The following is a 23621-nucleotide window of genomic DNA, read 5'->3' on the forward strand; positions in this document are numbered from 1 at the left end:
AACAACAGGAAGCGTAAGGAATAGATATTGAGAGTAGCGTTGCGCGTTAAGGGAGCGCCTATTGCATATGGGTGGCACATTAGATTAATTTACAAGCAATCGCAAATTGGGGGCCCGTCCGGGATATAGAAATCTTATGAATAGTTTATGATTCTGAGATCGGGCAGGAAAATTAGGAAAATGTCGAGTCAAGTAGAAATTTCGGCTTTAAACGAAGCATTGGGGTTAGGAGGAGAAAACCAATTTTCTCAGGAACAAATTTTGGAGAAAATTAGGGAACTGAGACTGAAAGAGCAAGAACAAAATCTAAGACAGTCAAATTGTTCTTGTAGGAACTTAGAAGGGGATTTTAAAATCCCATTACCTAAGTTTGAAGGAAGCGATGAAGAGGACCCATTTGAGTTCATTTCAGCGCTCATTGAATTTTCCAAGAGGAGGGTAATTTCGTTAGAAGAAGTGCTGGATAAGGTAGTTACCCATTTGCTGTTGAAAAGTAGCAAGGTTTGGTTCAATTTCAAATCGCCTTTCGCGGATTTTGGAGAATTCAAACATCAGTTTTTGCAGGAATACTTTTCATTTGATTACAATAGGCAGATTCAAGAGGAAATTAATGGTAAATTTCAACAACCAAGCGAATCGCTAGCTAGATTCATTAGAGAAATGTCAATTTTATTCTCTAGGTTGAAGGAAATACCGAGTGAAAAGGAACAGATAAGATCAATTATGACAAAGATACATCCAAAGTATAAGGTGTATTTACATGATAAGGAATTCCGATCTTAGAAGGAATTTGAATCTAAATCGTTGGAAATCCAGTCGGTATTACTGGAAGAATATAATTATGTGAAGAACGAAAATAGCGCTAAGCAGAAAACAGAGTTAGCAGCAGTGGGTGTTCAAAACCCTAGGTTGGATAGCGCTCCTTCAATAGAGGCCGAAAGTCTAGAACCAGCATTCTTTTCTAGGAAGAAAAAAGAGGCAGGATCTAAAGTAAGCCAACGTAAGGAAATAGTCTGTTATGCTTGTGGCATTAAAGGCCATACAAGGGCACTTTGTGTACGGTTCAAAAAGAACAAAGAGGAAGAAAAGAAAAAATAAGTGCATTCTCGAAGGGGAGTAAAGAGAAATCGGGAAAAGGACAGTTAGAGCCTTATGCTTATGGGTTTGTGAATCGAAATTTTACAACATTGTACTTCGACACTGGCTCTTCAATAAATATAGCCTCAAAATCCCGTGCGCAGGAGTGGATAAAGAAGGGATGTAAAACAGAAAAATAAACGAAAAAATTTCGTTGGCATCTGGGTGTACTTTCTCACACCAAACTGGTGTGGTAAATCTGTACATAAAACGCAGAAGGTTTAGAACAATGTTCTATGTGCTAGAGGATTTTCCAGTAAAAGCTTTATTAGGGGCTCCATTTTTACAGAAGGTCAAAGTTGAAATCCTACTCTCAGAAGGGGGATGGAAGTTCAAATCGGAGAAAAGAATTAACCGACTTGTACATGCAGAATTTGTTCTGGCTAATAAAAGTAAGAGGGAAGGATCAAGCTCCAAGAAAAGGGAGGAAAAGCTCCAGTCTTCCCATAGTGAGGGAGATGGAAGGGAAAATAGGATGGCGCATTCAGCGTCAAAGTGGGTCAATAGGAATAGAAATGGCAAAACCAAGGAAGGAGGGGAGGTGACGTCTTCACAAATGAGTGAGAGACCATCTTTACCTCGAAGGAAAAAGAAAAAAGTAGAAAAACAAAGTTATAAGGGGAGACAAAGGACAAGTGTCCGGAATCAAGTAGAGAGAGTGGCCCGGATGAGGTACACAAAAGAAGAAGGTTTTCAAATAGGTCAAAGACCCACCCTCGGAACACAACAAAATACCACGAGGAGGACAATTCGGTGGCAAATCCTGTAAACAGCACGGGTGACAAACAGATGGAGAGTGCGGCACAAGCTCATAATTTTTTATTGGTGCTGCAAAACAATCTAAAGGAAAGATGGAGGAGCCGCTCATACTTGTAAACATATTAAACAAGCCGGCTCTTTTGTATATTGATACGGGGGCTTTTTGTTGTTATGTTTCGGATAGGCAGGCTTTGGAATGGGAAAAAGAAGGTTGTATTTTGCACAAAGCAAACTTGCATATAGCCTTGGCTTCTGGGTCGACATATTCGGATGCATATGTGGTTGTTGATGTTAATTTTCTAGGAAAGAAAATAAGGCAGAAATTCTTTATCGTGAAAGACTTGTTTAAAAGAATTATAGCCGGGAGGGATCTTATTAGGAAAAGTCGTCTGGTTTTGTCTTTGTGTCGGGGAGGTTATAGAATAGAAGACGATAACTCACCGGTGTAATTATTTGATAAACCTTATGATGCGGAACAAAATGAAGAACTTTTAATAGTAGAGGATAAGGATGTCATAATAGAAAAACTGTTGGCTGATGTTAATATTGACATTGAAAATAAAAGTAAATTAGAGCAGGTCTTAAGGAGAAACAAGGAAGTGTTTTTCTACAAGCCAGGGACTACACATTTAATTGAACATCGGATTTTATTAAAGGAATATAAACCTTTTTATTCTAAATTAAGACCTTTATCAAATGACAAGAAGAAAATTATGGAAAATTTGTTGACAGAAATGGAAGAAGCTGGTCAAATAGAGAAAACTTCTTCGTCAAACTATATCAGCGCTCCGATTTTACACCAGAAATCAAATGGATCTTGGAAGTTGATCCTAGATGCCAGAAAAATTAACGAGATTTCAGATAGGGAAAGCTTCATGTTGCCTAGTATTACGGAGTCATTGGCTCATTTGGGTAGGAAGAAACTCTATGGGAAATTAGACATTTTATATTCGTATAGCCAAGTTCCGGTTCATAGAGATAGCCAGAAATATACTACGTTCATTACCCATAAAGGGCTGTACTTCTTTAGAAAATCTTGTTACGGTTTGTCCGGTATGCCTATGACACTAGCGAAATTAATGCAAAAGATCCTTAAGGAATTATACTTCGCTAAGGTGATTTGTTTCTTTGATGACCTGATCTTCTCCGGGGATAGCCCAGAAGAATTATTGGAGGTTTTAGATTTAACATTAGAACGTATTCGGGAAGCAGGCTTAACATTAAGTCCTGAAAAGTGTGAATTTTTCAAGACGGAAATAGAATTTTTGGGGTTCCGTATTACAAATGGGTACGTGAGATGCACCGAAGAGAAATTAAGAATGACAAATCAATTTCAACCCCCTAAGAATGTGAAGGGACTTCAAAAACTTTTAGGGTTTTTTAATTTTTTCCGTTTTAGAATTAGGGACATGTCTTCTATCATTGCACCTCTCACAAATCTTCTAAAAAAGGGAGTAAAATTTAAGTGGGGGGAGGAAGAAAATAAGGCTCTGGAGAGACTGAAGGCTGCTTTGGCAGAGGACCCCGAGTTGTTAGTCCCTAATTTACACGATGATTTCCACATATATATAGATGGATCATCGATAAGTTCGGGCTATGCACTCTGTCAGAAAAACGAGGTAGGGGAGATGAAGGTCATTGCATATGGCAGTAGGAAATTGAATAACGTCCAGAGGAAATATTCTTCCAGCTATCTTGAATTGCTTGCGATACTTACAAGCCTAGAAAAGTTTGAAGTGTATCTAGCATACACAAAGAGAGTTCATGTATACTCAGATCATAGGGCTATTATGTACCTGTTGAAGGCTAAGGACTTGCCCGCTATGATTCATCGTTGGGTTACCAGAATATCATGTTTTCCGGTGATTATTCATTTTATTCAAGGGAAGAAGCAAGCGGTCGATCTATTAAGTAGGATAGATTCGAATCATACAGAGGGTGAGGACTTTATCGGTTCAAGAGAGGCCGAAGAAGCTCTCCCAATAAAATGCTCCGGACACTGGATTTATTAAGATTGATATGGGGAAAGATGGGTTGGTGGAGCTAAGTGAGCTTCCCACTCATGACCTCATGTTAATTGATACTGTTAGTTCCAAGGGAATTAAGGAAGAAAAGAGAAAAATGAAGAAATTGAAAAGAGAAACTTCTCTTACCTCGGAAACAAAGAAATTTAACATTAGTCAGGAAGAAAAAAAGAATTTGTTGTCAAATCTACCTTTCTGGGAAGGAACAAAAGAAAAGGAAGAAGAAGAGACAAGGCTGGATGTAGAGATATCTAATCTGAGGAACCCAGAGTTTTGGTTAAGAAGACAGTTGGAAGATAGATTTCTTAGGAAATTGATAGAATTCAAGAAGGGCCAAAGGAAAGGAATTCCAAAAAAGGAAAGGGAAAAATTAAGAAATTTTGACAGTTTAACGTTCTTTTCTTCAGTGGGAATTCTGATGCGTCGGACTCGAATTCAAGACAAGGAAGAAAATATGATATGAGCCCCGGAGTCCATGAAGGCCACTTTATGCTAGGCCGCTCACATCATCCCGGAATCAGGACATCCTTCTTTCGAAGAGACGTATGGGAAGCTTCGTAAGGAGTACTTTTGGCATAACATGAGAAAGGATATATATATGTTCACGAGGGCATGTACTCCATGCAGTGTGTTTAAGGTCAACCTTAACACAAAGATAGGAGAAATGCAGAGTACAGTATGCAGCCGGCCTAATAATAAACTTTACATTGACAACCTAGGGCCTATAGGGACCAGTAAAACAGGAGGATACAGATTTTGCTTGGTTATGATAGACTCGTTCACTAGATATGTGAAAATCTATCCTGCCAGGAAATTAACCACAAATATCATGATTAAGTGTTTACTCAGTTTTCTCTTTGAATACGGTTTTTACTCGTATATTCTGAGTGATAATCATGGGATATTTACAAGCAAAATGTGGAAGGAAACAATGGAATTCCTTGAGGTCAAGTACGGCTATATTAGCGCTTACAGAGCAAAGGCTAATAAGAGCGAAAACGTCATAAAACATGTCAAGCAATTACTTGGAATGTATTCTAAGAGACATGAAGACTGGGCGGATAAGGTGAAAATGATTGAATATGCTTTAAACACCAGACGATGTAATATGACGGGATATTCGGCGTATCATCTTCAATTCGGAAGACCGGAGGAGCATCCGTTTTTGAAGAAATTCCAAGAAGGAGATGAAGAAACAGAAGAAGAAGATGAAAGGTTGTATTCCAATTATGTCGCCAAGCTCCAAACAGAAATCGAGACGATTTATAAAAGGGCGAGGTCTCTTCAGGAGAAGAAACACATGGAATATAAGAAACAATACGACAAGGGAAGGAAGAGGAACCCGTTCTCAGTGGGGGAGATGGTTTGGGTAAGGGCTGTTAGAATATCCAACCCATCCCAGAGAATTTCAGCCTCTTTGTTACCGAGATACCAGGGTCCGTTCCTTTTGGAAAAGAAATTGGCGGAAAACTCGTATCTAGCGAAAAATATCTGGACTGGGAAGATATTGAGGACAAATGCGGACATGTGTAAGAAGGTTCATGACCCTCCGAAATTTGCGAAGCACGTCCCTAAGCTCAAATATGAGTTCATTCAGCAAATAACCAGCGGAGAAAAGGGGGAGAGAAAAATAAGAGACCCTTTAGAAGGAAAGTTTTAAATAAGGTGGGTGGAAGGTCTAGTCTGTTCCGCAGAGAAGAGCAATTGATACCCAGTTGTATTTAGTTTACCGTAGAGGTAGGATCAGTTAAGAGGAAAACAAGCAATATGTTCAAGGTTCCAAGAACTACTCGCAGCGTTTATTGTGGGGTTCGTCCAAACCCTCAGGACGAATCAAAATTACAACTATTATTTCACGTTGATTCTTATAGAAATAATAGAAGGAGAGAGAAAAGGCGAATTCAAAGAAATCATGCACAAGTAACAAAAAGAATCTGTCAGGCCATGAAGGACTTATCTATTCAGGGTTCAAGAAATGAGGAACCCAAACCGGAAGTAGCACGGGAAATGAACCAAGGAACCACTAGTAGATACTCTTGGGAAATTGAGGATGACATCCTGATCATTGATACTGATGGTGAACAATTAGAAGAAAATTCTGGACTTCCCAGGACGCCAGGGAAAGGGTTGGACATACAGGAGGTACCAAGGAGGAAGTTGAAGGCCAAAAGAAGACTCAAATGGGACTGAACAGGTATGTAAAATTAAATCGCGAGTGAAGTGAGTGAAGATACATAGTGATTGTGAAAAACTTCGGACAATGGATTCGCGTTTATTTTACATTTCATTTTTTCAAACTTATGGAAGTTATTTTTTTTTCTTTGTGTGTGTTTGTCTCTAGATTTATTTTCCCAATGCTCAAGGGGAAATAAGACTGCTCCAGACTTTGAACAATTTAAAACAATTTTTTTTTTGTTTGTGAAGTGTGTATTAAAATTTTGCTTCAAATTATTTGTGATTGAGTGATTGTGAAAAAATAAAAACGAATTATTCTCTCAGTGCTCAAGGGAGAGTAAGACAGTCAGAGACGATAAACTTTGAATCGATATAAATATTTAATAAAAAAATTGAAATTGTGTGAATTCAAGTGAGAAATGAGTATATAAAAACTATTTTTTTTTGGTGGGGTTATATGCAAGGCGCACCTTGCTGGTTTAAATTTTATATATATATATATATATATATATATATATATATATATATATATATATATATATATATATATATATATATATACTATGTAGATTTTAACTTGTTAAATTAATATGGAATAGATTTATTAAATATACCAGGCCTGGTCTTAAATTATAGGTGTACATAATTAATCAATATATATGTTTAGTAATATTATATCTAGTAAACTGTGTATTTAACTTGTAAATTGTTGTATTTTAATTAACTCTTCTTTATTGTTGGAAACACTTGTCACTGGATCTGCCGAAGCGAATTTTTTTCTTCTTCTTTCTTCAAGAGGAACTTTTGGTTCCCCGCACCCCGCGAGTTGCCCCTTAGTTTGTCGAGAACGGCTATAAATACGGACGGGAATTGTGTAACAGGGCTTCACTTTTTGAAGACAGCCCCAGAATGAGGTGGCTCGGTAGGTTCTAAATGAGGACCAGTTAATCCGGAGTTCTACTTAAGCTCTGTTGATTTTTTGCCCACAGTTATGTGGCAGTAGAGGATGGTTCATATTGAGAACCAAGGTAGTCAGTGGATAGGAAACCACTCAGTAATGTGGTCCTAGGTTTGGTTCTACGTCGTAACCAAGGTTAAGGATTTAGTTTTAGTTAGTTTCTAGTAAATCAGTTATATTGAAATTTATAAATTTTGTTGTTCGATTTAGGTTGGGATGGATTGAGAAGTGTTTTAGATGGGTTGTAGCTAGGGAATTAATTTTGTTAATTTTTCTTTTTTCTCTCGATTCCCAATTAGAGAGGGATAAGAGAAGGATAGAGGGAATTGGACAAAAATGATGTTCAGTGGAGTACACAGTGAGTACTCGGTTTGTAATAGTTAGTGAGAGTCCAATAGTCTGGACTCTATATAATTTTGACGCCTAGTCTTGAAATATAGACGAAGCCGATAGAGTATTTCCCTGATCAAAGAATTTTCCCGGATTCAATATACGGATCCAACAATACCCTTAACCTAACCCATACCTAACCTTAAATTATTAGCTAGTCTTCTCTGTGGAACGGATTCAGGTAAGATGAGTTCCAAGACAGGGAATTAGGTGACGCACTCTATAAATGATTAGCAGTGCTGATAGAAACTAACTAAGGAGTGTACTAACAGCTTGTAAGTGAACGCGAGTTAGTAACTCCACAGGCCCATCCTAATTAGTCACTGAATGGACAAACTAGAGATTCAATCAATAATTAAGAATTCTAGTCAGGAAATTTAGATTTATCTTAGAATTTCATAAATTAACACTTTTTAAATTAGTTAATAAATAGTTAAATTTTAAAAGTGTCTATGATTTCTATATTAAAAAATCGTATCCGAGAGTTTGATTTAGTTAAGTTAAAATCCCCTAGACATTCTACTTATAAGCGAGTCAATTTGCACTTCCAGCTTCTCAATAAGTTAAAGGAAAGAGAAGGAAGTCCTTGAGAGAACGGTAAGATAAGGAATCAATTAGGTCTTCGCTCAGGGAGGAACGCGGAGATAGTATAGTGGAAGGTAAAGGAGGGAGAAGAAGAAGAATCTAGATAAATTTTGAGGATAGTACATTTCTGGTTACTAATATATTCAGTAATACCCTTCTTTATTCATGAATTGGATTATATTGTGTTCTCAATCAATGGATTCATTCTTTGAACAACAGGAAGCGTAAGGAATAGATATTGAGAGTAGCGTTGCGCGTTAAGGGAGCGCCTATTGCATATGGGTGGCACATTAGATTAATTTACAAGCAATCGCAATATTTAAAATATGGCGTTGCTATTGCAGCAAATTGTTCTAAAATGGAATGTTTGATGTGTTATTTACATATTTGAACAACTTTCAAGGTTTTAGTATAAAAGTTGTAGAAGTTATAGCACTTTAAAGCCAGAGAGACAACTGTCACTGGCGGCCATTTTGTTTCCCCCCCTTCCGGTCCCCTGCCACGGTTTTCGGCTTGCCACCTGGTACCACATGATTAGGTACCTCCTAATGAAGATATTCCACCTACCCGCAACATCCCTTCATTCAAAATCCCACGGACTTACAAATGCGCCTGGACTAATAAGTGAATTACAATTGTTCTTTCTGAAGAGAGCTATCGACTTTTTTCAATTACATGTTTTAAATTTAACAATTCGTACGTTAAACACAAATAACAATTACGGGATAATTTTACGTGCCTAAGAATTATATTGGGACGCCGGGATACGATCTCGTAATAAGGAACAATATATCTAATGTCTCACTTTGTCTTATTAGTTAGATAAATATGATTCGTTCTTTAATAGCAAAATTTAATACGGTACATTATTACGGAAAAAGGACCGCTCTTACATTTCTTCCTTAAAGTGGCCCTACATTTAGCTTTGGTAACCTTTGCTTTTGGTAACTCTTTGCGCGTAGCTTTCGTGACCTCCATTACGTTTGAAATTACAGAAGCAATACTGCAATACTTTTTCAAACTAAGATGCAGGTGATAATTAAGAATTTCTAAACCATAATTTTAGAAAACAATTTTATTGAAAAATATATTTATTCAACGTTATACAAAACAAAACAAATAACATACAAAAGTAGCAGTTCAAACAATCAGCAATGAACATAAGCGTTAAATTACGTAACCAATAACAACATTCTTAATAGCTAACAATGAGACCTATTAAGTCACAATATATGAACATATAGATGGAATATTATTCTTCTAAGAGAGGAAAACATTGAATCAATTTTTAACATTTTCCAATATGAAGTAGAGAATTGTATCCCTTTGGTAGTAATAAAATACATATATACAATTAGAATTGTTGCTATAACAATTTCGATAACTGCGTTGTTAATGCAAGATATTTCTCCAGCACACAATAATACTTGCTTTTTAATGATGATGGTATCCGTGACTGTGATGCCCGTCATGTCCGCCTTTCTTTCCGTAGTCAGAATGATGTCCGTGATAGGCCTTGTGTCCATGACTTCCATGATGGCCTTTGTGTTCGTCGTAATACTTACCGTGACCATAATGTCCCTTCTTGCCGTAATGGTCATCATGATGTCCCGACTGCAATCCAGAAAAGAAAACCATTAATTATGTTAAAACATATTACTTCAATTGAATGTAATGGGGTAGTGATTAATTGTCAATGTAAATTTCCCATGAACCAAGAAGTAAGTGTCAGAATAGAGGAGGAGGGTGCAATTGGAAAGGAGTTCGATACGAATGCTGTCTCTCTCGTCAACAATATTTCATGTTTATCTAGAAAAAATATTGAAAAGGAGTCTACACAATGAAGATGGTATTTCGGTAGGAGGTGGAATGATTAGATATATACGATTTGCAGAAGATATGGCGTTTGTTGTGGAATCTAAAAGAAAATCAAGAATATGTTTTTAGAAACTTGAGGAAGAGCTGTGAAGAATATGGAATGAAAATAGATGTTAGAAAGACAAAAGCCATGGTGATTGGAATGAAGCAGTCAATGCCAAATATAGAAATAGGAGGGGAGAAAGTAGAACAAGTGATTAGTTTTCGATGCCTGGGTAGTATTATTAGTGATAATATTAAGTGTGAACGGGAAATAAAAGCAAGGATAGGAACGGCGAAAGAAATCTTTAGGAGGAAGAAAAAACTGTTTTATTTAATTTAGAATAAAGAGTTGAGAAAAACACTTATAAGGTGCTTCGTGTGGAGTATTGTACTGTAGGCATATGGGGCAGAAACATGAATATTACACAAAAATGGTGAAAAACGATAGGAGACTCTCTAAGTGAGTGTGAGAAGAATTGAGAGAATTGGCCGGGTTGAGCAGATAACGGATGAAAAGGTGTTAGAAATTGTGGGGAAGAAAAGAACAATTATCATGAAGGAGACGAACAGAAACTGGTTAGGACATTGGCTAAGAAGGAACTGTATCATGAGGGACATGCTAGAGGGTATGGTGGCAGAAAAGAAAAGGAGGGGGCGAAGGAGACTACAATTAATGGACGATCAAATAAGAAAACTCGTATGCGAAGACGAAGAGGTTAACGGAAGATCATGGAGCATGAAAGCTTGTCAGTTGCGGAAAGTGACCTGCTAATAATCACGCATACCTATGATGATGATGATGATTGACGTATTCTATATAGCATCATTGTGCTCTTTTATTATTGGTAATAGTTTGTAAAATAAATTGTCATAGTGTAAGATATAAAACGATGGTTCAATCTGTATTGTTAAAAGTACAGTCCTGTTCAAAATAAACTTCACCACCCACCTTGGTTTAGAAGGTAACCGTAAGAAGGAAATTCTGATATTTTGACCATAAATAAAGACCTCAGTCGTCTAAAGAAAATTGTCATTGGTTTGATTTAATACCAACTGTGAGTAATAATGCAGGTTACACCGCTTTTTAAGGAAAGATGGATGATCAGTTTCTGTTTTGCTTTTTCTCAACAAGACTCTACGTACATTTATTTTAGGTCCTATAGTGTATTGCATTAATTAAAAGCACGAATACAGATGTATCGTTAGTTTCTTTCTTGAGCGCATTTTTAGTAATGTTTTCAGTCTTTCCAGAATTTTAACACGCTTCTTTTGGACTAATTAAACTAATTTTACCGTAAAAATGAAGAAATGTCTATACTATACATTAATTAGATACCACAAAGTGTCATATCTCGTATAACATACGAGGTTCAATTTTAGTTACAACTACAATTAATCGATGTACTGAGTTCACTGCATTTAAGTTTGTTCTTGTCTTTCAGTACTTTCATCTTTCACCACAGCTTTACACTCACATAAGAAAATCAAATCATAAAGGGAACATGAAGTTGCTCCTTTATAATTAGGTAAACTATCATTGAGAGAAATCCCAAGAAAGATGAATTGAACCACTCTAACGGAATATTCAGCAATTTCGTTCTATTTTTTTTAAACAACTCTTAGGTACAATTTTATGTTAATATAAGGTACAGTGAACCCACTGATTACAAACTTAATCCGGAGCTTCCTAATGGCTAAGTGGTTATCTTACGCGCCTTTGGCGTGGGAGACTCGTGTTCAGTTCCCGGCGGGAGTTCATGTGGTTCGGATTCCACGTGAAGCTCTAGATTCATGTCTCGAATAACCTCGCTCCTGAAAGGGACGCTAAAAACAAATCAAACAAACTTAACCCGTTGCATAAAACTGTTTGTAAACACATATGTTCGTAAATCGAAATTATATTTACAATTGAAATTAATGTAAATACAATTAATGTGTTCTAGCTACAGAAACATAGTATTGTATTTATATTTTACATTTTAAGTGTTTTTCTGATAAAAAAAAAATATAAAATGACAATAGCATCATCCCTTATTATAGACAAATAAATAATACTCAATCAAACAAAAGAATTTCAAGGCTAAAAGACACAAAGAATGCAGAAAAGAACAAAAAAAATTTTTTGAACACGTAGTCTGGCAAATGAGCGACAGTAGAAACAATCTATTAGTAAACATTGAAATTTGCTAGTAGGGTCCCCAATAGGTAATAAAGATCCTAGAGGTATGGGATCTTTATTACTGATCAAGCACTGTACCTCACCCTCCTGTTCGTTATTATTGATGGTTTATCACATGTTTGACGTAAGAGTTTCTCTGGAATTTTTGTACTCTCATGAATTTCATTGCTCTAGAATCGTTGCCACTAAGGAACCAACAGCTCTGAAGAAGATTTCCAAATAACCCCAGAAAATTTCAAATACTTTCTCCTCTATTAGATACCTCAAAATTAACGATTACTAAATTTTGAATTAATTATCTCTTGTTTCATATCCTTATCTATTTTTGGATATACAGAATCTCATCCAGAAGTTAATTTTAAATAGTTTTACTATCCCTTTAGAAATGCTTGAACTTTTCAAATCGTCTTTCAAAATATTGTCAAGGACTGCAATGTAATTGGAAAGTCAGTAAGTCATTTGAATTACCTGTCTCATCATATCATCTAAAACCAATTCAAATTTCTAATATATAGGGCCGCGGAGGCTCACTTCTGTTGCATATGGTCCCTCGTTCGATCCAGCTCGCGCCAAGTGGATTTTATGATAGGTAGGACCACCGTGTGCGTATGTTTTCTCAGAGTGATCCCATTCCTTTACACTTTCTTCATTCTACCAAACATTCATTTTCATCATTACCGTATCCTTAAGCCTTCATGGCATATAAGTGTGATATAAAACTGAAATATTTCATTTGTTTCTTTTTTTCAATTTTTCCACAAAACTTAATCCCATCAATAATGCTTGACAATACATATATTTATTTTTGTCAACAAGTTCGTCATATCTACATAGCCATCATAAAATAACCATTCATCATAACCATCATAAAATTTTACTCATATATCAGTTTTGCTAACAGCATTATCTGAATAATTTCATTATCTGAATGATTTTCTGACAAGCTATACGTAGCTATACTGTACTAAAGTATTTGAAGACCCTTATGATAATTTTATTCCAGATGTCTTCTCCATTTAATACAACGCACGAAAAGCAAAAAAAAAAAAAAAAAAAAGTGCATTTACTACGGGCGCATCTATTTTCACTTTTCGTACACGATTTTATTATCTGTTATGTCATGTGGATGATATTCTAGTCGGATAAATAGCTTAAGTGAAGTTAATGCTATCTCTCGGTGAATTTAACTATTGTGAGAGGGCACCATAAGTTAGGAGTCTATTTCTATCCGTACTTCTTCGCTCTTAAGATTTCATAAGTCTGTTCCGTCAGACAGCACACAGCACCAAATGCGTCAGGTGTCAACATTACTGTGCTATTCTCAATAGAAATTGATGAGAAATCTTTAAGTTTTACTTCCCACGGTTATGCCGTGTGGGCTAAAGAAGATGGTGCTGAAAAATGAATGAAATGGTGGAATGAATAAAGTGAGAGGAAACGAAAGAAGCCAGAGAAAACCCACGCACAGGCATTTGCCACCACAAAATCCACTTTGCGCCATTCTCAGTAGAATTAGTCGTAATATTCCCTCACCTCTCGTAGCTCTAAAGGTAGGAATTATGTTAAAGGAATGACACTGGAAGTCCGCAGCCAGAATCCAGCCATCACTACGTTGCCAAATTTCGTCTAACAGATGAACGTGCATAATCATAGTTCTCTTCAGTCCCAACTAACAAATACAGCTCGGGTTGGCTGCGGCGTTATAAAAGCAAGCATTTAAAACTAATTTCAGTATATTATATTTGGTCTAGGAATTAATTCGTGCGGTTGGTACGCACACATTGAAGCTGTAGTACAAACACAAAATACATAAATACCTTAAGAAAAATATTGTCCATCGCTAGCCACCACTTTCGCCCATCTGTCAGGCAATGTACGGATTCCGTGGCGAAAGAAGTCCTCATCCTTGGAAGCGATCCAGTCAGAGACCCATGTTTCGATATCTTCTGAAGAAGTAAACCGCTGTCCAATCAAATCGTTGTTCATGCAATCGAACAAGTAGTAGTCCGAAGGAGCAACGTCTGGTGAATACGGCGGGTGGGGTAAAACTTCCCATCCGACATTTTCTAAATAGGTTTTGACCGGTTTTGCGACATGTGGGCGAGCGTTATCATGTTGAACAATAAGTTTATCATGTCTGTTCTCCCATTCTGGTCGTGTTCTGGCCAGAGCTTGCTTCAAACGCATTAATTGTCGTCGATAACGTTCTCCATTCATAGTTTCACCCGGTTGCAGCAGCTCATAGTACACCACACCTTTCATATCCCACCATATGCACAGCATAACCTTTGCACAGTGAATATCTCGTTTTGGTTGTGATGGACCTGGTTCACCTGGTTTCACCCAGGCCTTTTTTCGTGTAGGGTTCTCGTAATGGATCCACTTCTCATCACCCGTAATAATTCGATGCAGAAACCCCTTTCTGCTCTGTCGTTGAAGCAGCAATTCGCAAATGGTTTTTCGTCTTTCAACGTCTCTGTCTTTCAATTCATGTGGAACCCAATGTGACATCTTTTGAATCATTCCCATGGCATTCAAGCGTTTGGAGACTGTTGTTTGATCAACGCCTAATGCTGCTGCAAGCTGTTCCTGCGTTTGACACGAATCCTGCTCGAGCAATGCTGTCAATTCTTCGTCTTGAAATTTTTTTGGCTGTCCAGCTCGCTCTTGGTCTGCCAAGCCGAAATCACCACTTCTAAACCGTGCAAACCACTTCTGACACGTTCGCTCAGCTAGAGCATGGTCACCATACACTTCCACCAAAATACGATGACTTTCAGTCGCACTTTTCTGCATGTTAAAGTAATGCAGCAGGACACCCCGCAAAAACACTTTATCAGGCACAGATTGCGCCATATTCACTTAACTACAAACTGGTGTTGTTGACGCTTTAATCCACTGCCCTATACTACGAACGATACGCGATGACAGGGGTTTGCAACACATGTGTGGATACACGGAACTGTGGGACGCTCCGTTCGTTGCGCCATCTCTTGTCCACCCGCACGAATTAATTCCTAGACCAAATATTATATAATGTATATTATTGTTATAATTCCACTTCTTTTAGGACAATAGATGGGCATGTGACCATGAGACCTTTATTAAAATCCGCGCCTGATGAGTACTATATTAGTATATCTGTGACCATTATTTCAATAGCTTACTTCGTGACTTTAGTGTATAGCTAACTTCTTTCATAAGTAGTATAGCTTGAATAACACGTTTTCGATTCGGTTACATAATTTATAAATTATTTATTGGTGAATGTCTAGAAAAGTAATGAGTATTCCTTACCTTGTGGTGTCCTCCCTTATGATGTCCACCTTTATGTCCTTTATGGTGACTGTGGTAGTCTCCATATTTCTTGTGGTATCCATCATCGTGATGGCTGTCGTAGAAGTGATGAGTTTTGTGATATTCGTCCTTGTGATACGTGTTCTTGTAACCCTTCAAACAGAAACATACAATTACTAAAACACTCATCAGTACAATATTTTATAATGTTTTTATTAGGGATGCGCAAGAGACAAGGTTTGTGACTGTCTCGTCTCGAAAATGTGCTGTAAAAGTGATGTCTCGACTCGAAAAATGTATATTTCTCTATTGGAAGAGCCTTCCTTACAAGGCTGTCTGTATTCTTTATTATAAATTAACGAGAAATGTTAATTTATAATAAAGAATACAGACAGCCTTGTAAGAAAGTTATGTTTAATTTATGTTTAAGATGGACACAAGGAATTTTTATAAAAATATCTATGGAAGAGCCGTGTCTCGACTCGAATTTTGTCAGGAAAATCCTCTCTCGACTCGTCTCGTGCGCATCCCTAGTTTTTATTAATTCCTATGAACAGTATTTGGCTAAAAATAGCTAAGCGTGCTCAAAGCAATAACTAAGTGTACATTTAACAAAATTAACAACGAAGTAAACATCTTCATAGAAAGGTTTCTTCCCTGAATTTGTAATGATGTTAATATTTTGATTTGTATTTTAAATAAATAGATACGTTTTCCCCTTCCAATTTGTAGTGATGTTCATATTTTAATTTATATCAAAGAGTAAATAAGTTTTCTTCCCTTAAATTTTTAGTGATAAGGTTTCAATTTCTATCAACAAGTTACTTCCGTCAACTATAAGTCTTGATGGTTATCTCATAATTTTAACAAATTTCTACACATTAAATTTTTGAGGAGTCAGGTTGACACAACCATAAATGAAAAGGAAGATTAACGTTTTAAAAACTATGTCAAGTGTAAACAATTGATTTCCATTATGATCACCCATAAGGCAGCTGGCTAGTAATACAAAGTAAAATACAAATACAAGAATGACATAGTAGAGGAAATCAGCCATATTTGTTTCCCCCATATATATTGGTTACTGATAGCAATGCAAACATGAACCTGGGGACGTTTATCGAAACTTTTAGTGCTCAAAGTTGAAAAACTACAAGGTTGATTTTTTAAAGATTTATATAAAACTGTTAAAAAATGGACTGAGAGAAAGGTGACCTTATTCGACCCCCTAGAATTACGTAACACAATTAAAATTACCAGGAAATGTTTAAACAAATTGGAGAGTTTAACTTTTAAAATGATTGATTATGGCTTACCAGGTTTCCTTATATTTATCTCGATAAAGAATATTAATATAATAGAATGCAATTGTAAAAATTTAAAAAAAGAAACTAAACGAAATTTTGTTATTGATGTCAGTTTCCTTTACACCTTTGTTTGAAAATGTTTGAACAAAAAAAGGAGAAAAGAAAAGAAAGAAAAAGAAAAAAACAGTGATTGCTTAGTAAAATAACAAAAATGAATGTTCAGTTATTTGCAAAAAAAGAAAAAAGAAAAAAAGAAAAAAATCTCCAGCATATTAAACATGTGCCCAGTCCTTGTACTGAAGACACATGATTCACATTTGCCTGGGGCGAGGACAAAATTTAAGCAAAATTTTTGCCAGACAAACAAAATCCAAGGAATATAATATGTTTCTTCATATGGTACGTATATTATATTGAATGATATATCATTCAAAACTAAATGTAAATTCATTTCTCAAGCAGTTTAATAGAACCTATTCATCATAGTAACTAAGAAGGAGTTGCAGCCTATATGTTAAGAGTAAAGATGAGAATGTAGGCTATAGATTCAACGTCTACACTCACCGAAGTTATCGCAAATAATATTGACAAATCTCAAAGTCATACGAATAAATATTATTTCTAGGACCCCTAATAGTAGAAATTTTACTGAAATAGGTCGACGACTCATTTTTGTTTTATTTACCTTTTGTGTGCTGCTTAGTTTATGTAATGTAGTGAACCTGTTTGATGATTCATTTATAATTTCATGTTTGTTTCGTACATGGAGTAAGAAAATTTTGCCTTAAAATGGGCCCCTCTCGAACGACGGGGAGCTTCTCTGGGAGGGCAGTTGCCCCCTGCCCCTTCCCCACAAGTTACGACCCTGCTTGACCCTATAACTATCGTAATTGATTTTGAAATGGCGATGTTGCATGCTATCAAACGTTTTTTTTCGGATTAAGTGTAAATGTGAAGCTATTTCTTGCAGTTTGCATCAAAGAAAAATTAAGAAATAGTTTCAGGAACTTTATTCAGTGCTGATAAATCAGTCCGTACATAGTAGGATGGTTTCACATTTACAAGTGAACGAAATTGAAAGTGGCCTGAGATGCACAAAGGTGAACACATCACCGTACTACAGACTAGATAGATTATTTTGGCATATGTGAGGAGGATCTTTCTTTCAACTCAGCAGCCAATTGAGGATCCGAAGAGTACCAACATTATAACCTCCAACATAGAGTAAGTATGGTAAGTAGGAATAAATTCTGTAAATTGTGGAACAGTTGCTTCCAGCGATTAACTGCACGTAAATAATCATCCATCCATATGGATTAACTGCACGTAAACGTAACATAAACCTGGCAACTCTGGATTGTAGATAGAAGTCTTCTTCAGATCGAGTGCTTAAAAATATGTAATTGTGTAATTTCTGTGGTGTTGGCTGTAATACCTTCATACTGGAACAGTGCCGTAAGTAACAGTGAACATATTCAACAAATAACTATTAATATATATGAAGAATATTTATATTGATATTAAAATATTTGAGTGTGACTGAATGTAAACAACTAAGCAAGGCCTTGTAAGCGTTGCCAACCCACTCTATTCTTATAAGCACTTTCGATATATCGAAGAACTGGAATCGAAATGAGTTGTGGTGAGTGTCAGAAACCTGTCCCACGGCAGGAAGCCTTAAGCAAAGTACAGTGCGGAACTTGTTTAAATTATTGGCATGCTAAATGTGTTCGACTAAAAGAATCTGATGTTGACTATTTAAAAAATGAAAAACAATTGTGGTTTTGTAATGTATGCCAAAAGTCAAGACGTTCCAGTATGCATGGTGATACGGAATCAGCAGAGTATCCAACTCTCGCGGAAATACACGTGTTATTACAAAGTTTAAAGAAAGAAATAGGTGATTTGAAAAAGAGTAATACTGAAAGAGAACAGGAACTAAGTAAATCGTTAGACCTTGCGCATGAAAAACTTGACGAAACTATGAACATAATTAAAAATCAATCCGAAACCATAGGTGAATGTATGAAAACAATAGAACAGTTAAAGGAAGAAAATATTTCACTAAAAAAACAACTAAAGGATGCTCAGCTAGAAAGGGATGAAATTGAACAGTACGGAAGAAGAAATACTATCGAAATATATGGTATTCCGGAAAAACAGAACGAAGATACATACGAAATTGTAAAATATGTAGGTAGGGTGTTAGATATTGATATTACACGGGAATCTATTGATGTTTGTCACAGACTAAAGAAACTTTCGCATCAAACAGATAGTGGCATTATTGTCAAATTTGTAAAAAGAGAAGATAAAGATAAATTTTTAGCTAGAAGGAAAGTAAAAATAAATCTAAGTATAAATCAACTGGGCTATATGAATGAAGGTATTGTCTATATCAACCAGAGTTTAACTGCATACCGGAGAAAAATCTTTGGAAACGCGAGAAAAATTATGCTTTCTTATGGGTAGATAATGTAGGACGAATATTTTTGAGAAAAAGTCAAGGTGATTCTGTGATACAGTTAAAAACATTAGAAGATGTAATCGCATTGTCGTAAAATATTTTTGTGAAGTACATAGAAACTGATAGTTAGTCCTGACAGAAGTACCTTAAATATCTACTATCAAAATGTTAGAGGATTAAGGACAAAAACAAACGATCTATATCTAAATACTGCACAATGTGATTATGATATAATTATATTAACAGAAACTTGGCTTAAACCTGATATTGTCGACTCAGAAATATTTGATTATAATTATAAAGTGTATAGGAAGGATAGACTATATAAAAAAGGTGGTGAAGTACTCATAGCAATTAAAAACAAGTTTGCAGCCACTAATATTGAGATACGTAATGAGCTTGAGAATTTGTGTGTTAAGGTAGTTGCATATTGTAAAACATTTTATTTTGTAACTGTATACTTCCCCCTGTTTCATGTTTAAATCATTATCTAAATTTCTTTCAAATATTTGAAGAAAATGACATGTTTCAGGAAAATAACGTATTAGTGGCTGGAGACTTTAATCTACCACTAGTTACAGGTACAGACTATGATTTCTTGAACGGTGGTGAATGCTATCGCTCATTAGCTAATTTTTTGAGCCTACAAAATCTTCATTCTTTAAATAATATAAAACATTATTTTTGTAGAACTTTAGACCTAGTGTTTAGTAATATTTCGAATGGTATTGTTGTACAAAGAAGTGAATTGCCGATTATAAATGAAGCTAACCATCATCCTGCACTAGAAATCACTATTCCGTTTAAAGGGCAAAATTATCCACTAAAAAATGAAACAAAAATTGTATTCAACTTCCAGAAAGCTAATTTTTTAAAACTATATCAATTAATTCGAGAAGTTGACTGGTCGGTTTTAAAACAATTTAGTAATGTTGATGATGCAACTAACGCATTTTATGATATAATAAATTAAATAATCATTGATACAGTACCTAAAACGCGAAAATGTAGTCTGAGAAAATATCCGTGCTGGTTTACAAAAGATATAATAAACAAGTTAAAATTAAAAGAACATTATAGGAAGCACATGAAAGATTCAGAATATAATAAACATATGTATAAGAAGATAAGAAAGGATACAAAGAAAATTATTCGTAAGGCGTATGAACACTATATTAGGGAAAGCGAAATTGAGGTTAAAAAGGATGTAAAATCTTTCTGGTCATATATAAAATGTAAACAGAAGAATAATAATAGTGAAAGTGGTAGTATGACGTTAAACGGTAATACATTGAACACAAACAAACTAATTGTTGATGGTTTTGCAAATTATTTTAAATCAGTATATGATAAAAATATATCATCATACAACCCTCCTGAGGACATATGGAGGTAAGCAACTGTTTAGAAATTGATAGAGTGTCGAATGAAGAGTATAGGAAAGCTTTTAAGAAGTTAAAACCTAAAAAAGTATGTGGACCAGATGGTATTCCTCCATATGTGATAAAAGCATGCTCGGAAATTCTACTAGAACCACTGTCTATACTTTTCAATTTAATACTTAAAACCCAAACGTTTCCTGAAATTTGGAAAATTACTAAAGTATCACCAATCTTTAAAAATGGGGATAAGAGTAAAATAGAACATTATAGACCGATAGCCATAATTTGTGCACCAGTAAAAGTTTTCGAACAAATATTATATGATCGTGTTTTTAACCATGTAAAGAACTATATTTGTGAAAACCAGCATGGATTTTACCCTGGACGATCGACGGTAACAAATTTTTTTAATTTCACTCAATTCGTTCGTGAAGCTATTCATGATCGCAAACGAGTAGACACAATATATATTGATTTTGCAAAGGCATTTGACACAATTAATCATGACATACTACTTAGAAAACTCTCAAGGTTTGGATTCTCATCAAATTTACTAAAATTGTTTAAATGTTACCTGTATCAGAGAAAAGAGTATGTATACTTCAATCACACAAAATCATTCAGTTATAATATTAATTCCGGTGTCCCGCAGGGCTCAAACTTAGGACCCTTATTGTTTCTACTTTTTATAAATGACCTCCCAAAATACGTTAAATATTCCAAATGTTTATTATATGCTGACGATTTAAAATTATACAAAGATATACAGGAAAATCAGGATGTATTAAAACTGAATGAGGATCTAAATAACATATATCAGTGAAGTATAGAAAATAAATTATATTTTAATATTAACAAGTGTAAATTCATGATATTTTCAAAGCAAAGAAAGTTAACTAAAATTAATCCCTATAAGATAGATAACAAAGTATTAGAACGTGTATATACATATAAAGATTTGGGTATTACTTTCAGTTGTGATATGTCTTTTAATAAACATACAATGGAGTACGCCTTGGTGATCTGGACTACGAAATACGTAACTCAAAACAATCAATTAGAAGCAATTCAGAAAAGGTTTTTAAGGTATCTATACTACAAGAAAACTGGACAATCTGCAATTACTAATAAAATTTCGTATTCCAGACTACTAGGTGAATTTAATTACTCAACTTTTTCGGATAGATCAGTTATTCTACAAGAAATGTGTTTATTTAAAATAGTAAATGGTAAATTCGATAACAGTGAGTTTTTGCAGTATATCAAATTCAATATAAAATCAAGAACTTTAAGAACGAAGAAATTATTATGGTATGCAACTGCGAAAACCAACACATACAACAACTCACCTTTAATAAGATTATGTTCATTATATAATAATATAGCTAAGAGTATCGATGACATTGACTTAAGTTTGAAAGAAAAAATATTTAAAAAATTATTGAACAGATATTTGTGTGAAATTAAGTTAAATGGAAAACGTAATTAATATTGGATATTACTATATTAACTACGGTAATGAAATTTGATTATTTTCTATTTTCATGTTATTGTAATGTACAATATCAATGGTGAGCACATGAATGTGTGCATGTGAAATGTGCGAGATATGTATGTGTGTTCGTCCTCGCATGTATAAATATTGGTGTATATATATATATATATATATATATATATATATATATATATATGTAAGTGTATATATGTATTATGTAAGTATGCCTATTTCTAGAATGAGAGCATGAGTTCGTGCTTCATAAAATGTATGTATTGATCTGTGGAATGTTCGTATACAAAGTTATATATTGTATTTGCTTATTGCTATCTTAATATTCTTAATATTTTCATTTTTACTATTTTCATTTATAAATTTGTTTTACTTATTATTATTATTATTATATAATAATGTAATCAATTGTGTACACCTCCTATAATTGGAGAGATATCTCTGTTGGAGGAAATAAATAAATAAATAAAATTACAACCTAAAGTATCAGAAAGGACTAAGTTTTGACAGCTTTAACGACAAAGAAAAAAAATTGGAGAATTAACAAAGAGAGAAGTAAAAAATGAAACGCAATACTTCGATTTCGAACAAAGATTCAAAAATTATGTAGTAGTCTAATTGACAATAAAGTAAGTATAAGTATTTTTCTAAAAAGTGCACCTTATATATAAGTAGATTTTGAAAGCATCTAAAATGTACTGACTTTCATTAAATTGTGAAAGTAAATATTTTCGTCTTAGTTTTATAATGCACTAGCTGAAATACTCGTTCTTAGCACAAGAAGAATAGATTTATGGAGAATATTCGATACAAATTCATAAAATACTCTATACTATGGATAAATTTTGAATTCCTCTATGCACTTAGGATAAGTCCTTTAATCAAAATGATATACAAAAACCCAGGTAGGCCTATAATGTTTCAAAATTCATCTAAACTGTTCAGAAGTTTTCCCGTATTCACTTTAATCTTTCTTTTATAGGTCTAGATGTAATGCATTTTAAAAGACACTTAGGATATTGCTGTAAGACCGTTCATTCAATTATCAAACTGTGATGTTATGAAACAGTGTAACTGATGTAAAACTTTTGAGGGTAGAGAGGTGAGTAAGTTTCTTTTTCAATTATTCTATTATTTCTACTTTAATTTTCCATGAATAGAATTCACTTGGATTTTGTCTACCTCGCAAGAATTTTGCTTGGATTTTGTCCATTTGGATTTTGTCACTTGAATTTTGACCACTTGGATTTTGTCCTGCACTCCATTTGCCCATCATGATCCTCATTGAACTTCCAGGAGAAAAGATACACAGAACATCAGAAAACCTTTTCCATTCGTCAAAATCTTTTTTTTTTTTTTTTAATTTATTTGTACATCTGGAATTGTTAGACATATGGTGCGATCAGCGTACAAAAAGTATTTGTAGAAAGTAATAAAACTTCGTATAGCCTAATACATTATGGAAAAGAGGCTGATTCAGGGTCACGATTTAGAATTTTAGCACATAGCATAAACAAATGTCGAAGATTCTAAAACTAAAGCTTCCAAATATCTGCTGACTTCATGGATAATCAGGTTATATCTGTAGTTTCTT

General features: G+C 34.8%; 1 protein-coding gene across 3 annotated transcripts in view; it reads right to left on the reverse strand.

The window, feature by feature from the left end:
* Positions 1–9125: 9125 nt before the first annotated feature.
* Positions 9126–23621, reverse strand: part of LOC145693580 (uncharacterized) — a 65994-nt gene continuing 51498 nt past the window's right edge. For 2 of the 3 annotated variants that reach the window (XM_081769702.1, XM_081769687.1), the window contains exons 4-5: positions 15365–15517; positions 9331–9642 (exon numbers count right to left, since the gene is read on the reverse strand). In XM_081769702.1, coding sequence (XP_081625828.1) covers positions 9463–9642; positions 15365–15517 — 333 coding nt within the window. In that variant the 3' untranslated portion in view covers positions 9331–9462. Of the gene's footprint in view, positions 9643–15364; positions 15518–23621 lie in introns of all 3 variants that reach the window. The other variant, XM_081769694.1, reaches the window with a different exon arrangement.

This window comes from Thermobia domestica, chromosome 1, assembly GCF_964235325.1.
Source record: "Thermobia domestica chromosome 1, izTheDome1.hap1.1, whole genome shotgun sequence".
Taxonomy (NCBI): Eukaryota; Metazoa; Arthropoda; class Insecta; order Zygentoma; family Lepismatidae; genus Thermobia; species Thermobia domestica.